The 17,717-nt window shown below is 28.8% G+C and overlaps 3 protein-coding genes across 3 annotated transcripts; 1 reads left to right on the top strand and 2 right to left on the bottom strand.

Annotated features, from left to right (window-relative positions):
- Positions 1-7,270: 7,270 nt before the first annotated feature.
- On the top strand, positions 7,271-8,102 carry LOC119684936. Its single transcript, XM_038099075.1, has 2 exons — positions 7,271-7,578; positions 7,691-8,102. The coding sequence occupies exons 1-2, from the start codon at positions 7,463-7,465 to the stop codon at positions 7,965-7,967; spliced, it is 393 nt and encodes a 130-aa protein (XP_037955003.1). The 5' UTR covers positions 7,271-7,462; the 3' UTR covers positions 7,968-8,102.
- A 1,338-nt stretch (positions 8,103-9,440) lies between these two features.
- On the bottom strand, positions 9,441-14,137 carry LOC119683427 (chorion peroxidase-like). The gene is made up of 7 exons (XM_038097094.1): positions 13,804-14,137; positions 11,146-12,290; positions 10,883-11,081; positions 10,520-10,682; positions 10,082-10,461; positions 9,812-9,981; positions 9,441-9,751 (listed from the first exon to the last, which is right to left on the bottom strand). The coding sequence occupies exons 1-7, from the start codon at positions 13,935-13,937 to the stop codon at positions 9,459-9,461; spliced, it is 2,484 nt and encodes an 827-aa protein (XP_037953022.1). The 5' UTR covers positions 13,938-14,137; the 3' UTR covers positions 9,441-9,458.
- Positions 14,138-14,454: 317 nt separating this feature from the next.
- On the bottom strand, positions 14,455-17,711 carry LOC119685128 (nuclear pore complex protein Nup133-like). Its single transcript, XM_038099336.1, has 7 exons — positions 17,677-17,711; positions 17,460-17,578; positions 16,831-17,396; positions 16,416-16,768; positions 15,115-15,303; positions 14,816-15,032; positions 14,455-14,675 (listed from the first exon to the last, which is right to left on the bottom strand). The coding sequence occupies exons 3-7, from the start codon at positions 17,339-17,341 to the stop codon at positions 14,518-14,520; spliced, it is 1,428 nt and encodes a 475-aa protein (XP_037955264.1). The 5' UTR covers positions 17,342-17,396; positions 17,460-17,578; positions 17,677-17,711; the 3' UTR covers positions 14,455-14,517.
- Positions 17,712-17,717: the final 6 nt, after the last annotated feature.

Below are 17,717 nucleotides of genomic sequence, written 5' to 3'. Positions count from 1 at the left end.
AGTGAATTGTGTTTCCCGTAAGTGACTTAACAGCCAACAACCCGTTCCATAACTAATATATAGTTTTTGGTCAAAAAAGGACATAATATTCAAAATAAAGGCGTTAATCCTTGCAGAGTAATTTAGGACTTAAGTGCAGTTTAAAGCACTTTAGTGCTTTAATTTTATTGTAAATAAATCATTGTAAGGCAGTTCAAGCAACTGCAGTTAATGCAATCGACTCATTCATAGCCATACCCTGTTGCTTATAGAACAAAATTAAATAATAGATTTGTACTCCTCTAGTAAGAAAATATGGTATAAAATTCAGAAGAGTTATTTCTTAAGATTATTCATACTTAAGAATTGATCATTTTTAATAACTGTTTGTATCGAACGGAATTAAAAATTTTGAGAATATCTCCAACTATCGAGAAACAAATATACTCTCATTCATACTTTAAATATTTTAGCCTTTCATTATAGGTTGGATGGCTCTCAAATCCGAAATCCTTTATATATAAATGTTGTTATATTTCTATATTTAAAGCTGCGCTTCCTAGTCTGCAAATACTAAGTAAAATTCTTTTAAGTAAAATAAATAGTACACCAAAGAAGTTAAAACTTTGAATTTGTTTTCCTTTTATAACAAATATACTATAACATATATACTATATGTATATATTATTAAGAAATCTTTTTGTAAATAATTTTACACAAACATGAAAGAAGAATTTAAAAATATTTAAAATATTTATTTATTAAATTGTATGGTAAAGTTGTTAAATAATTTATAAATTTAAAATATTTATTTTTATAATAATTTTTTTATAACGAAAACAAAAAATAAACCAAAATATGTTATTTTTTGTTATCCATTAAAAATTTTAAAATACAATATTTAAAAAAAAACTTAAATTTATATTTTACTATATTAAAAATATATTAAATATGTTTTCAGCTGCTTTAAATATATTTTAATTATACTATTTATAAATTAATATAATTTAAATTTAATTTAAATAAATATTTTTGGTTCAAATTTAAAAAAAATTTTTTTTTCTTAATTATTTTAACTTATTCAATTTTATAGCCACATTATTTAGATTTAATAATATGATTATAAAATAAAAAAATATTATTTTTTATTATTTTAGTTTTTATTATATTTTCAGGTTTTTAACACTATATTGTTACATTTCATTAATATATATATATATATATATTAATATACATATTTTAATATTTATATATTTATATTAATATCTAAAATATTTCTTAGTTTTTAATATAATTTAATATAAGAATTTTGTTTAAATAGGTTTTTTCTCAATATTTTTTTAAAAAATATGTTTGGTATATATGGTTTTAAAAAATATGTTAATTATACATATTTAGTTATATTCATTAAAATTTATATAAAAGATAGTCTAAACATATTTTTTGGATTTAATTTTCTAATAAGAAACGAAGTGCTGTTAGCCGGCACTTGATGCTAAGGTTTAGTTCAGAATTAATACGATATAAATTTAAATTAAATAAAAATTTGTTGTTTTTTGAAGCGTAAAAATATGGACAAGAAAACCCTCTTTATAACGAATATATTTTCAATCTCTGACTTTATTACTTTAGTAAATAATGTTGAAGATATAAGCAATTGGAAGTTATTAAAGAGTTATATGTAGCAAGTGTTATTTTAAGTGTTATTTATAATAAGAAGAAGTAAATATAATACTTTTCAATTTATTTGTTTATTTAATAGCACAAAAGCTGTTTAGTGGAACTAGATAGGATATATGTATAGTAAATAACTTTTAACATAGTAATCATTTTTAATATATTCACGAAGCTTTGAGAAATTCAAAACCTACTTATTATCTTTTAATAAAGATACAATTTAATTAATGAATCATATTCTTTACAGAATATTTATACCGCAAGTTAACGTTGATATGATATCCTTAGAAGCAAGTATATCACCGTTGAGATCTTTTAAAATGAAAATCCTTAAGAACGAAAAACTATGCAATAATGACATGCAATCAGTTCGATTATTTGGACACCCTGATTCGGAAGGGACCATTGATAACTGTTTTGGTTTTTAGAACAAATTACCAACAATATATTTTATTTATTTGATCAAATTTTAAAGCAAATATTTTATTTATTTAAAACAATATACCTATTTATTTTTAAATGTTTTATTTATTAAAAATATATTTGTTAAATTTTATTTTTCTAATTTTAAATAATTTTGGAACTTTTCTTATTCAAAGTCTTTTGTAATTACATAATTTATAGTTTCGAAAAATATTATAAATTTTATATATACAAACATATAGTTAAGTTTTAAATATATATATATTTTATTATAAATTGAAACTTATTTTAATTGCTTATATAAAAAAAAACTCAAAACAACAACGAAAAATAGCAAGAGCCAGACAACGTAAACATTTAGATCCTTAAATTTGTTCTTCCCAAAAATAAATTAATTTAAATTACAACAGATTAAGATATATTTATTATAAAATTAGTAAATAAATAATAATAAAAAATTTTAGCTAATTAAATTTGTAATACACTTTTAATCTTAACATCAGATATTAAACACAATTGCATATTAAATATATATATATAAATAAATTGTTGCTTGTTATACACAAAGAAAGAATACATAAAATACAACAGCATCAAAAAAAATTTAATATATATATATATATATACATATATTTGTATATATGTATATATATATATTATATCTAAAAACATATTATATGACAATATAAGAGAGTATAAAAATGTGATTACATTTAAATATCTGAAAGCTGTAAGAGAATTGAAAATAACATAAAGTTAAAAAAAAAGAGAAATAACATATAAACAAATCAAAATAGTAGGCAACAATACAATCTTGAGAGTGAAAATATTAGTGAAAGCAGTTTAATTTTAAGCACAAAATAAAGTTAAATATATATTTGCAACATTTAAAATATTATTAAATACAAAGAAAATATAAAAACAGATATAGTTATTTACGATTTAAACAAAATTTATAGATCTTGTCATGATTGTCCATTAACGCTTATTAAACTTGATAATTCTTTAAAGAGACTTCAATTTTTCCAAATATTTTTTTAATTTTATTTTTTTCCAATATATTATTTATATATGTTATTAATTTATAAAATTCCTTCTACTATTTTTAACCTTCCGCTCTACATCTATCTCTCTTACTCTGTATATATCTTTATCTTGCTGTTTCTCTTCTTCTTATCTATTTCCATTTCTATATCACTTTATGTCTCACGAACTTTGTTTCTTTTTTGTTTTTTAAAACTAAAAATGTTGTTTTTCTTCTTCTTGTCTCTTTCCCCCTCTATCACACACTTTATTCCTCTCGAACTTTCTTACTTTTTATTTTTTTAAATCTTCAAATATAGCTAAAATTAATTTATTCATTATAATCCTTAATTAATCCTTATATAGATCAATATTAATTTATTTTTTTTAACTCTGTGTTTCTTTTTCCATTTTACTACTTTCTCATCTCTATCTCTCTCTCTCTCTCTCTCTCTCTGTTTCTGCGTTTTGTTCAAATTTAATTCTTACAAATCGAATTCATTAAAAATCAATTTCATCTTTTCGTAATCTCATTTTATGTAAATTATTATATTTATTAAAATCTAAGTTATAGTTCATACCCGTATGTATACGTTCTAATGAATCTCACTTAAATCTTCAAATTGTTGTACTTTTTAACAAATATTTGTTATTTTATTAAATAATTAACTCTATTCAAAATAAATTTTAATACATATAAACGAGTATGTAAAATTGCGCTTCCAGAGATCTGTTGAAAGTTGAAGATGAAATATATATAGAAAACTATAGATGAGACATTAAATTTTTGTTAAACAATTGTTAAGTATAATAGTATATGAAAATATGAAAACTATATAAATTTAATAAATTATAGATTAATAAGTAAAATGATAAAATGGTATACATGTACGATGGGTGTAAAATGGAGAAATAATAATAAGGTATACATATATATATATATATTAATATATATGTAATGTATTTCAAAAAAATAACTAAATTACTTTAAATAATGTTGATAGAAACTTTTATAAATAATATCTAAACTAAAGCAAAATTATAAGAAAAAGAAAAGTAAGCGATCTAGGCACGATCTAGAGAGTATTAAGAAGAAGAGAGTTCAAAACCCTACATAGAATTATACCTAGAAGTAGTTGACATAAATTCCATGCTGCAAAAATTTAAAGCTAAAAATTAACTTTCCAACCTAAATTGTTAACTTAATAATATATATTTAAAAAGACATTTATTTATCTCATAAATTAGAAATAACTACATACATATTTAAATTAAGATACTCTACAAACTATTAAGTGACTATGTATTTCAAAGCATTAAACGAAGACATACATTTAGTAACTAAATGTGTATGGTATTCCTAAATATACATCAGCATTTTTAATATTTTCTCTTAATTGTACGTCCTTTAAAAAGTATATTTAATCTAGAAAAAGATTTGCCACTACTTAGCAAATATTATAAGATATATATAATATGAAAATAATAAAACACAATTTTTAATATTATAATTATTGAATGCAACTGATAGTTCCAATAGTCGCCTATGGGTACTGCAGAATTGAGTTGGGATCCTTACTTGAAGAGCATCTGAGCACAAACCCAAAAAACATTCGTGCACCACTCCTCACACCTACAAACCAATTCAGTAAATTAACAAAAAAAAAGAAAACAAAAGCAAAAACAAAAACAAAAACAAAAACACGTCCTGAATTCAAATACTTTAAATAATTTTTTATATATAAAGTATGTATGTAGAAAAACATATATATAAAATGATAATAATTAAATAATTGAATCATGTTTATGTGCAAAGCAAGATATATAAATAATTTTTAATATGTATTTAATAAAATATTTGATATATGTATTATTGTTTGTATATTTGTATGTGAATTTGTTTATAAAATATTAAATATTAAAAGTTTATTATATGTATTTTTATTTCATATATGCTATGCTAGGCATATATGAAAGAATTTGAAATTATATAGTAAAATCATTTTTGTATAGTTTTAGCATAGCTTTGTAAATGTTTTTAAATATATAAGTGTATATTTATAAATTATTATAACAAGAAATTTTATGACAAATATGAGTATTTATTATTAACTGTTAAGTTCTCTAATAAAAACCGTGAATCCTAAATAAATTAATTATATATAACAATAAAAAAATTACTAATTTATTTAAGAGATGGTCATAAGTTTCATTAAATCTCATCACATAACCTATATATAAAGTTTAGCGTTGTTATCTCTTAATAAATTTTTCCTTGTCTTAGTCATCACGCCACTTCTCCAATTAGCACTCTCCTCATCAAACCATTGATGTCGTTCTGTTACAATCTACAAACAGAAATTATGTACACAGCAAGTATATTTTATTCCCAATAGTTCATTTCACCTTCCAAGCATTTTCTTATAACACAACTAGTACTTCGGTTATAATATGTAAATCGGTCAAATCAACTCAAAGCATTTCCTCAGAAAATGTTCTCAACTGATTTTTGCCACGTGACATATGTTAATTACCTGAATTTTGAATGACATAGCTTACATACCAATTCCGAGATAATTGAGCTTATCGACAAGCTGAATGAGAGAACTGCCAATCTTATGATCGATTAGTGAGGTAATAGAACTTCAAACTATGACCCAAACGTCATACTGTAAACCAGCACTGGTAATATCTGAAATCTTGTTCAGATTGAGTTTAATTTTCCTAAAAAATAGTGCCTAGAGGGGATCCTGAGGTGAAAATGAAACATCGGAAGTAAAGTAGGAACCCAGACAGCGATGGAGAAGTTCCAAGAAAGGAAAAAACCAACTCGAACTTGGAAGGTCCTGTTGGACAAAAACCTATATGCGATACTACACAATAAAAAAAAATAACAAAAAAAAAACAAATATATGTGTAAAAAATAAAGTTTAGTAACTTTAGTGCTATAACAAAGCATTCCGTACGAAATATAAATAGCTCGCTCACAATTTGAGAGATGTGCAAGAAAGAATAAAATTCATCACCGTTACATAAACACTAAGTGAGTAACTGTCAAAACTGAATACATCGTTTGAGAAAACAAAGAGAGAAAGTTATATAAACTAATGAAGTTTCATTTCATTTGACTTCAACATAAGGTTCAGGCCTCGCATTCATACATTAGTATTCATATATTAGAATTGTCTTGGGTATACATATTTTCGGTTCTATAGGTATAAGTCTTGATTTTAATTTTTAATGTTTTTTGATTGGTAAATACCCATGCATATGCTTAAAGCTATAAAATTTCTCACTGTAGATTTAAACAATTATCCAATAACTAGATTATGTTTATACTATATACTATATTATTTTATTTCCAATTTAAGATTTATTTAATTACTTTTATTCTCTCTTAAAAGGTTAAACTATACTATTAAAGCGATATATTCAACCGTTTTCGGTTCCTGGCTGCAATACATTTGGTCAAAGATATGAATACAGACGAACTACTTGACGATATGAACTGGGAACGTTTCAGATTATTTTTTGCACAAACGCTCATGGAATATCAAAAAATATATAAAAATTATTCTAGTCGCGTTAAAATCCCATTAAGATTATTTATGTGTAATTATATGGTAACAAAGATTACCGTTTTCTATATATATTACGCTTGTTACTGGTCTTGTCTCCAACAAAAAATCAATTAATTTTTATTTATTTCCGCAATTCAAAATTAAATTTAAATTTAAAAAAAAAACATTTTTTTTATCTGCGAAATTATTAATAATCTCACTTATCCTGTTCAATACTTATTATTACGTAATACAAATGTTGATATTTCTGGTATAGACATCGACACCCTTGGATAGGTATATGTGTTTATATACCAGATAAAGAATTGCATATCTCTGTCTGGCACAAAAATCCAAAAATTCACTATGCCAAGCAGAGAAGATAATGTTTCTTATCTCGGAAAGCAATAAAAAGAAATCTTCTGACTTTGAAGCGCGTCAACCAACAAGAGTGAAAATTTCTTATGCGGGGCGGAAGATGCGTAATCGTGATAACTGCCTATATACTTTGAAGACGATAACGTTGTTTACAGGAATTAAAATGTTTCAATTATAATTACAACAAATCTGTTAAGAATGGAAATAAATAAACGCATAAAAACAATGGAAAAATGCACAACAAAATATTTAATTTAGAAAATTGAGCAACTTCAGTTGCTATCCGAACGTCGGCGCGCAAAGTGAAAAAGTAGAAGAGCAGGCAAACAATTGCTGTCTGGAGATCTAGCGAAAGTTTGCAGTGTCAACATCAAAAAAAATCTTTTGTACCAGAAAGCCATATACATTATTCGCACAAAAAAATGAGTGCCGACGAGAAGACTACTCTCTTACACTACAACGATTTTGGTGCTTGTCATCATGGCAATCATGTCGTACATATCCCCAAGGACTACGAACCCATTTTCTCTATTGATGAGTAAACATTTTTTTTATAGATATCTATATACTAATTCAGATATATATACATTTATAGATATGTGTATATTAATGTAGGTACATTCTACATTATTTTTTTACTTTCATTTCAGTTTCTGCTGTGGATTGACTTTGGAAGAATTACTTCCGTATAAAGATGATCCTTGGTGGCAGAAAGTACGTCGTACACTATTCTGCACTTTCTGGCTTATATTGTTGTTAACATTTTTTACCGCTTGTCTATTGTCTTACATGCAATTTGCAGCAGGAAAAGCTGGAAGTACCTGCAGAATGTCTACACTACATAATACCACAAGTGGTTCTATTGGGTTACTTAGTAAGGTTGCGGCGGTTACTTTGGAGACCAGTGCACTTAAAATGTTACCTTGACTGATGAGGTGGAATGATCCGCATGTGCCTCCCATGGAGTGCAAAATGCAAACTCTTTTTTAGATCTAAGTTTCGAAACAAATTTTAATTATACAATTATATAGCTATAAGAGAAAATATATTTAATAAGGAAAAGGTTATTATTAAATTTAACAAATTAAATCTTTAATGGTACATTGTTTTTGTAATTTTTTAAATTTTATTTATTTGCTGAATTATTTGAAGTTAGAACACATCAGTATCCGAATAGAATATGTATAATATGTTACTGAGAACCCCGTGACTAGTGCAACACTCCAGAAAACCATCGGGTTAAACAAGCTATTTAAGTAAGTTATTCGTCATTTCAACGATATGGATCTATTAGAGGTATCAAATCTATATTCTAATCACACAGATGTAAAATGCACAAGGAGGAGAATACTGACCACGAAGGTCATGTCTATTTATACAGTTAGACGTAATTTAATATGAACATCATTTAATTTGAAGAACTGAATACCTTCTCTTCGATTACGGTCAGTTCTTAGCACAAAAGACCTACTCTCGTTGCAATATTATTTTCCACTGTGAAACCACAACTTTGTCAAAAACTCTATGTCAAAACATAAAACGCTTTCTGTGTGATTAGGATCATTTTTTATAAGTTTTTTCAACCAACTAAAAAACAAAAGGAACAGTAGTTGTAACAATACATGTAAATAATCATGACTCCTTAAAACGACGGCTGATAAGATCAGAAAACATGAGATCAATGACGAACTTTATAACAAACTTAAATAAAATATTTTATCTTGGTTTTTCGGTTGATGGAAAGCTGCAGAAGCTCCTGTGTGGAACCTTTTAGTGGGTAAGGAATGAATAATGAAAATTCTAGTTCTAAGACTTTGAGGTTCGAAACGCTTAAAATTGTGTTGAAGTTAATGACTTAACATTCATAAATCTAAAATTATTTAAGCTACACAGATGATAGGATAGTTCTGACAGTAAAAAGGAAATTATTAGGCATACATTTTTTAAAAAGGAATGATGGAAAGAACAATTACATCTCATACAAGTACAGTAAAAGGTATTGGGGGGCTTCTGCACATAACTAACATCAAGAAAAGATGATACGTATCCGTCGAAGGGAGTGATTTTAGTCTTGGCCAGTGTGCACCCATGCCCAAAAATTGATTATATCTTTCTTTGAGATGTGTGGACATCCTAAACATTTATTTTCAAGAAATTATATTCTTTATTTACCGTGCAGGTTGGTTTTGAATATACAATAATTAGACCAACTGACATATGAATTATACGACTATAGTACATACGATTATCATTTCGAAGATATGAACTGCATCGATCAATCTAAAAAACAGAAGTTTTTACAAAAAATTTAAAACTCTACTCTAAAATAATACTAATTTTATTAAAAACTTTTATTTTATAATAAAAAAATATTACGTTTAAATAAAACAAAATATAACGTTTTTTAAAATTTTTCTTTTAAGTCGCTTTTAATGGTAAGTCAGTTATTGTATTTTGGTGTAGCGTATTTTTTTTGTCACTCATAACGCGCACTAGAGTCATAGGGCGACTAACCAGATTCGCAGTGTACAGTTTACGAGGCTCTGACACCCATAAACTAAAGTTGAAGGAAGGCATTTCGCTGCAATAGACATAAACGTTAGGTATCTCTTTACGTTTCTCCATCACATATTTTCGAATTTTTTGCAGTGAGTCTGAATTACGACAAATTATTTCAGATAACAGAGTTTTATATATTTCTCGCAATTGATCTGTTACAAAACAAAACAAAACAAATAATTAATAATTAAAATTTTAAGAATAATTTCTACCTTTTGTAAATCTTTGTGGCCCAATCTTACGTTCATACCAATGTGAATCGCCCATTTTTAAACGTAAAAATTGATCGGATACCATGCAAGTAAGCAGAGGACCAAATATGGCACCCTCCATAGGTGGTTCACTTAATGCCCCAGTGTAAACATCAACATCAAGTGGTGAACTAAAGGTAATAATACAATTCAGATCATTCAGATAACGAAATGAACGAAGACAGAATTTTCAATTAAACTAAGCCAACCCAAAATCACTGTGGTTCTTACTTATAAATCTGTTTTATAGTTTGCAAAGAATCGGTGTCAACAGCTGCAGCCATATGTTCCCAAGTATCGGTTGGTGGTAAATTACAATGTTGTCTAAAAACTGTATAAGTTGGTAGACCATGATCGCGACCACGTTGTAAATTTAGTGAGACCAAATCTAAGCCACAAATAGGTCTTTTGTTACCCACATTATTTTCGAATAATTTTTGTGTAACCTCTAACGAAAAGAATCGATCGACACGTTGTACTGGTGTATTAGCAGCTGCAACAAGGGCACTATCAATTCCACCTTCCTTCCATAAGGAGAAAGGATTGAATAGCATTTGATGGAGTTCCATAGCTTCTGATGTACTGTTATCTCTAGTCATATTGAAAAGACCCTTTAAAATTAAGTTTTAATAAATCTTTTGTAATTTTTGAATCGTATAACGCTCCTACCGGTAACAAAGTATGTGCGAAACGAAACGCTGCCGATGCAAAGCAATTGGCTATCGTTGGATCAACGCTAGAATCGTATGTATCTGGTGCTTTCAAATTGTTTGTGCTTGGCAACAACCCTTTCGCTTGGGCGAGATCACGACCAATTAAGATTGGCAAAAATCTGTAAGGAAAAATTTTTTTGTAATATTAACTATTGATATAAAATTTAAAGTCTGGGGGTAAAGATAATACAATAGCAGCTGCAACTTGAAAGTAAGAAAATTCAAAGGACAAAATGGTTTACCATACATAAGACTGTAATCTTCTTGTTAACATCAACCAAATCGTGTTATAGACAAACTTATTAAAATCTAGACTTACTCATTGTATGTTATGTGTTGCATTTGTGCACTCAGAATCTTACGCGCTTCTTGAAACACAGTTTCATCATCCCAACTTGGATTAGCCTCTTGCAATCCCCGAGCTAAGTAGTTATGATGACGAGCAAAGAGCAAATGCATTGAGGTTAAAAGTAAATTTTCATTAGCACGATCATCTCCAGACTCGAAGCAGTACTTTCCTTAAATACATAAAGATATGTCATATATATATTTATGACTCTTCACTCCGACTTAATAATTTACCATCACGTGCCATCTGTGCACGATTACAACCATCATCAAAATTGGTGGATAGAGGTAGTAGTTCACGCCCATCTTTGGTGATAAACATGCGCAAAGTGCCATTGCTCATAGTACGCAAATATTCCTGACGGATATCTGTATTACCATATACCACAGAACCATCTATAAAAGCTGTAGCCTGATTCAATTGTTGACGTGGTCCAAAGTGCCCAGTACTGGCCGGTGCTGAACGTACAAAATTCATGCAACTGACATTAAATTGTTTATAGTACGGATCGTTTGGTGCTATGGGTACTGGGAAACACTCGGGATGTGTGTTAGGTGGCTGTGTGCAGCAATTAATGGATTCACCTTCTTGCGATGTAGTTAGCGATGTTGCCGTTATGTCATGATCCAGAAACTGACCGAAAACTGCCAACATCACAGTAAAATTAGAATCAGTTTCATATGAAGCACGATAGATCTTAAGCGAAACTTCTCTAGCTGAGGGCAGGTATGAAGCAGTAATGGTACCATTGACACTTCCACGTGGCAGGGCTATACCATCTGCATAATCTGGACTTATCATCCGTCTGTAAGGGATCATTGCAGCGCCATAGTTACGAGGATGTAATTTGTTATTACAAACACCATTCATACGTCGATAACGTTCATTAAAATCACAAGCAAAGTTGAGTGTTGGATCAGGGAGGTCGATGCGCGGTCCTATACCAATATTACTGCGTCCCGGTATCTTGGTATAGTTAAACATTTGTGCGATACGCATTGTTGCTTGATTTTCAACATAACCACGCCGTGCAATTTTTCTTGCTTCCGGATTTGTGTTCAGTGAACGATAATGTCGAAAAGCCGGGCTATCAATCGGTGTTGTTTCCATGCCTTCCTCCATTATTTCACGATCTCCCAAAGCTTGTATGCCAGCTCCTATTGCTTGCTCGCCGGTAGTTTTGTTTAAATGTTTTAGAGCCCATTTAGCTACGGGCTCGTCTGGAATGGGTTTTGTAGTTGACTCTAAAATGTCACGTATAGTTGCATTTGTAATCGGAGTATTGTTTGTTGCCAAATTAAGCACCGGATCTTGTGGATCCAAGTAATAATTATCAGTCAACACCAAAGCTAAAACTAGTCCCGCAATCAATATTACACTGCATGATAAATAAAAAAAGTTATTAATATGAATGAAAATATGTACATATATACGTTTGTAATTCTGCTTATAAATATATACACAGTTACGACTATGTGGTTTATTGATTATAAATAAGTTGTGGTTTTAGGGTAACAGACACTGAAGCACTTTTGCCGCACAGTCATAATTTATTGATTCATCACAAAATAGTTTTTTCAACTCTCCTAATGGGGTTAATAAAAAACTTAAGTTTCAAGGACATTTGGATATGTTGGAACTGAAAAAGTATGTACAGAGTAGGTACACAGTCGGCAAAGCTTTAATATTTTCCCTCTTCTAACAGACTGATAAAATTATAGATATTAAATGAAACACCTACACAAAATAAACATCTCTTAATCTGACGAATGCTTATACTGCTATAAAGACGAACATACCCACATAATCAGTAAACAGCACTGGGTATTTTGCTTTGGACTTGGTAACTGGTAATAGAAGAGCATTTAGTATAGTACATTTTATTAATAAAATAACATCCGAATAAGATTTACAGGGACACAACAGACCTAACTGTAGAGGCAGTGCACAACAATCTTTTGGATCTTCTCTTTCTTGCAATGACGCATCATAAAATAAAACCATCTGGAACGCACTAATATGTATTACAAAAAATAATGGATGTATTAAATAACCTCTACGAAGATGCGATATGCAGAATGTTCTACGAAAATTACTTAATCCACAATATCTCTATCAAAACAGTAATGAGTCAATGGAGTGTGCCATCATCTCTTTTATTTATCAATATGCTCGGCACATGAAAGCGACTTGAACACTTGAAAAAATAACATGCGATATATGGGGTCACATAGCAGATCTTGATTACAGATTTGCGACATTTGCTTTCTCCCGCATAAACATCTGGATATGAAAATATCCAGATATTAAAAAAACCAAAAACCTTCTATGAAACATCATATAGATCAGTAATTATAAATACAACTTTGCAGTAACTTCCTAACCTAGATATTTCTTAAAAGAAATCTATTGGCAAACAAATTTAATATATACTTTTGTACAGGCGTAGCCAATGAGGGGCCATATTGTGATGGAGCAATGGCGAGCGTATTAAGTATGTACTCAGGCAGTTGTGCAGCAATAAAAGATGTATTTTAGGCAATGGAGCGCTTATTTATTGATTATTTTTTTCCTTGATTCTTCTCGTTTTTTGTATTTATTTTCGTATTGCAGCTACGCCCTGGGTTTTTCTTAACTATTTTTTGGGAATCACAACATTCATTTCATATGAATATATATATAATAATATATATATTACTATATATTATATAGTAATTACAAATCATGTTTTTTTCTAGGAATATAGAAAAATTCTTTATTATCTTAATAGCATTATATTTATTTATATTTATTATTATATTTATTATTGAATACATATTTATTATTTGCACTCATTCGCTCATTACTTGAAAGCATACTTTAAACCACGTTTATTCCACCAGAACACTTACAAAAGCATTAATCCAATGCAAAATTGATACTGACACATTTTTTGTCGTCTTGAACGTGGTGAAACACCACCTGGAAAGACATGCATCGGTCCAGGTGGTTGTGAAGATGTTAACGGCGTAGTTTCATCCGACATTGCAAACAATTTTTGCAAATATAACAGTTGGCTCACTTGAGTATTCACTTTCGAAATTTGCAATGAAACCGAAATTAATGTTAAAAAACTGCTTTACCGTAGCGTAGCTAAAGTGCAACTAACTTCCAGTTGACGAACTTACGACGCGACCAGTTAGAGTTAAAGTTACACTTCACTTGTAGGGTTTCACGTCTCGGCTACAACTAGCAATTCTAGCTTAGGTATGCATATGAAAAATTATTACAAATATTTATAAAGTGGTTGTCCTAAGCAGCCTAAAGCTTATCTGAAATACACATTCTTTGTTTTTTAGCAGTGAAAACAAACATGTTTCATTCAGAACCGTCCAGATACAGATAGCTTGTTAAGCTTCACACATGATTTGTCTCGCTATTATTGATGTGTGCAATTGTAATTTAGATAGTCGAATACATAAAACAATTAATAGCATTCAATAAATTTAAAAATTCTATAATCTTAAAACATTTTATTTAAAATTTTATAAAAAAAATCAGGCTTCCATTTGCCAAAACATAAATTAACAAATACTAAAAATATTTTGAATTCTAAATGCTATGATTCAAGTTTCCATTTCATCACTTTTCTTAAAGGAATTATTGATGCATTCATATGTCAACTTGAGTAAATATTGAAATGACGTGTTGTGTGCCACTTCCTCCAAGTCTTCAGCATTAAGGAAATTTTCAATTGGTGGTAAGAATGTCTCGAGCTCAGTGCCTGCAATTACATTTTTAATGTTACTTATTACCATAAGTAGGTCAAATATAAAAATTAATAAAAAGCACTGCTAAATTTTAAGAGTCTAAGCTAATTGATAAAATTAAAACTAATATTAATAATACATAAAACTTAAATACCCATTAAATGGCACACTTCGGTCAATTTAAAAAATAAGAGGTTTTGTACGTGGTCAATGGCATTATTGATATCATAGTCAATCCAATTATCACGTAAAATTGCAGCACACCAAATTTTATGCCTTGCTTCATAAGGCTCCTCTATATAGTTTAACAATTCGAGTGCTTTACGAAAGTCCTCCTCTGTAGCTTTCTCATTTTCATCCGTTATTATAAGCTGCAAAAAAAAAAAAATATTTAAAAATTTTTACCTATATTTATATGAGAAACTTATACTGTTCCTGATAAATGATACTTGCATTTATAATCTCCTCCACTTTCAACACTTTCTGATTTTCAGGATCAAAACCAAAGCTTTCCAATAGTGCAGCACTTAGCTGTTCTTGATAATCAATAATTTTTTGTTCAGTATTTATATTTTCAATTTGTGTACTCAAATCAGACTCCAACGATGCTATGGATGCTAATTTTGACAAGGATAACATGGCCTAAAAAATAGTACAAATACATTATATAAAAGTGAAAATTAATCGTTAATATATATTAAAAATCAAATTTTTTTTGGTTTTTATTTAGAACTAATTTTTATACTTATTACTTTTTATTACTAATTCATTATGTGTTATTATTTTTATTGTCTTTTTTATTATTATTTGTCATAATTTATTATTATTATATTTAATTACTATATTTTCTATATAACTTTAGGCAAATTAATTTTTAAACTAATGTTTTAATATAAACTCTAATTTACAGTTCCTTTTATTACTTCATTAAAACGTGTTCCAGATGTAAAATATTGCTATTATATATAATATATATAGTTCAAGTGGATAGCTTGTCAAAGGACATAAAAATTTTCATTAGGTATATATGTGATATAAAATAAAATATATATATTTAATGTTAAATAATTATTGGCAAGTATTGGCAAGTACTCATCAGTGATCTTAAGAAATACATTTTCGAATTTTTTTAATTAGTTTGTAGTCCGTATATAATTTGTTTGGACTGCAAACAATTTGGACTGTTTGACTACTTGTGAAAAAACACGATTAGTCATCGATTCTAATTTGACAGGCACGACTTCTAAGACTGGCTCTTGCAATCCAAACACATTATATACGGACTACAAAAATAGTCCGTTAAAAAATTCAAATATTTCCTTAGACCACTGAGGATGAGTAAGACGATATGTAGCCTTTCGCAGACTAATTGTTTCATAACCTTTCTAAGCTGAATGTAGTCCATAAAGAACAGTATTTAAGTGAAAGTTTTAATTATCTGGTACTTTTCAACTGGGCAGCTACTTACAACCCATTTTTTACCTCTTCTCACACTTTAATTGCTCTTATGATAACGCGTTATAAGCTAAACATAGTCCATAAGGGTCCATTCTTTAACTAGAACTTTAAAAAAATTATCTCATATTTTTCAACAGGACAGCTAGTTAGCCACAATTGCTTATAACCCACTAACTGCAATTATACCTTTGTTTTTTACTAGTTTAACAAAATATTTTACTAATATGCATTAGAAATATTACTAATCAGTTCAATACTTTTTAGATTAGCTTAAATTTAAGATAACGACTGGCTACCTTTTTTCTTGTTACTAATTCAGTTTCATTTTGTGCCAACTGCAGAAGAGTTTTTGATGCCCGTTCGAAGTCCCCATTATATATCAGCTGTATCCAAGCCAAAGTCGGATGATCTCGCATAAATTGTGATAAGGCAGCTTGATTTTCTTTGAAACGATCAAATACATCACCCTGACGATTTTGACGTAAATGCCAGTTAATTGCAAACTGTGAGAAATCGTATTCCTCAAATTTTTTTATATAATGATCAAGGCGCTCCTGACTGTCACTTTGATCGCATATTATTACTAAACATTGGAAGTCTAAGTACTTCTCAGCCAACTTTGCGGCGAGCTCATACTGTTCATCGTTAACTGGAAGCAAACGCAACATAAAAAATTAATTATCAAATTATCACAAAAAATATTATACTTACTTAAAAGAGAAATCAAACTCAAACGTTGCGATTCGTATTGTTGCAAGAAAACATTGTATTTCTCTGTGTCGCGTATGCTATCCAAGTATGATTTTCGACCATCGAGTATGTAATCGATTAGCTCTAAGATCTGCTGATATAATTTTTGTTTAGTGGATTGATCACAAGGAGTACGTGTGCCATAACGCGTTGTTATATCAACCAAGTGATTTAGAACATCCCTCATGCCAGCAGAGCCACTCATGGCAGTCCAAGGCAAATATTCATACATATCCAATTTATCGGCAGGCAGTGAAAATATAGATGCATTTTGTTCACGAAAGGTATGAATTTCGCTGAGCAAGTGTAAAACGATTGCATTGATGTCACAAATTAAATTTGTCACACCAAGAGACTGTTTCTGCTTTGTAATGCGTTCGTCAACAATATCGGCTAACGCCTGAAAGAGGTCCTGGAATTTGCAAATGCGTACGTAAAATAAATCCTGTGCTGTTAAAGCACCCTCAGGCATATCATTCCAGCCTACAATAACTCGTTGTATAGCTTCATCTACAAGACTTGAAAATCTAAGAATACGTAAATATATGAAGTTTTCAACAATTTTAAATAATTAATTTTATATTATGTACTTGACTTGTTGTGATCTTAAGGCTATAGCGCCTATAATCTTCTCATTTATGTCGGATATAATGTTACAGGTTGACTTAATCAAAGCACCACTACTTCCAGGACTGTGCAACGTTTGCAACTAAATTAAAAATATTTCCAAAAATTGGTTTAATCATAATAATAAATGGCACACGATCAAGCATATGTCAAAATTTTATTAAATATTACTTCACATACCTTATCCCAAATACCAGTTGTGTGCAAAAAATCCACAAAAT

This window comes from Teleopsis dalmanni, chromosome 2, assembly GCF_002237135.1.
Source record: "Teleopsis dalmanni isolate 2A chromosome 2, ASM223713v2, whole genome shotgun sequence".
Lineage (NCBI taxonomy): Eukaryota > Metazoa > Arthropoda > Insecta > Diptera > Diopsidae > Teleopsis > Teleopsis dalmanni.
This window is presented reverse-complemented; position numbering and strand designations above follow the sequence as displayed.

Excerpts from the sequence above, each read along its gene's own strand:
- LOC119684936 (XM_038099075.1), top strand. The coding sequence starts at position 7,463 with ATGAGTGCCGACGAGAAGACTACTCTCTTACACTACAACGATTTTGGT. Across the intron at positions 7,579-7,690 it reads CCCATTTTCTCTATTGATGA|TTTCTGCTGTGGATTGACTT; the intron begins GTAAACATTTTT and ends CTTTCATTTCAG.
- LOC119683427 (XM_038097094.1), bottom strand. The coding sequence starts at position 13,937 with ATGTCGGATGAAACTACGCCGTTAACATCTTCACAACCACCTGGACCG. Across the intron at positions 12,291-13,803 it reads TGCATTGGATTAATGCTTTT|TGTAATATTGATTGCGGGAC; the intron begins GTAAGTGTTCTG and ends TTTATCATGCAG. Across the intron at positions 9,752-9,811 it reads GCCACAAAGATTTACAAAAG|ATCAATTGCGAGAAATATAT; the intron begins GTAGAAATTATT and ends GTTTTGTAACAG.
- LOC119685128 (XM_038099336.1), bottom strand. The coding sequence starts at position 17,341 with ATGCCTGAGGGTGCTTTAACAGCACAGGATTTATTTTACGTACGCATT. Across the intron at positions 15,304-16,415 it reads AATTAGTAACAAGAAAAAAG|GCCATGTTATCCTTGTCAAA; the intron begins GTAGCCAGTCGT and ends ACTATTTTTTAG. Across the intron at positions 14,676-14,815 it reads CGAAGTGTGCCATTTAATGG|GCACTGAGCTCGAGACATTC; the intron begins GTATTTAAGTTT and ends ATGTAATTGCAG.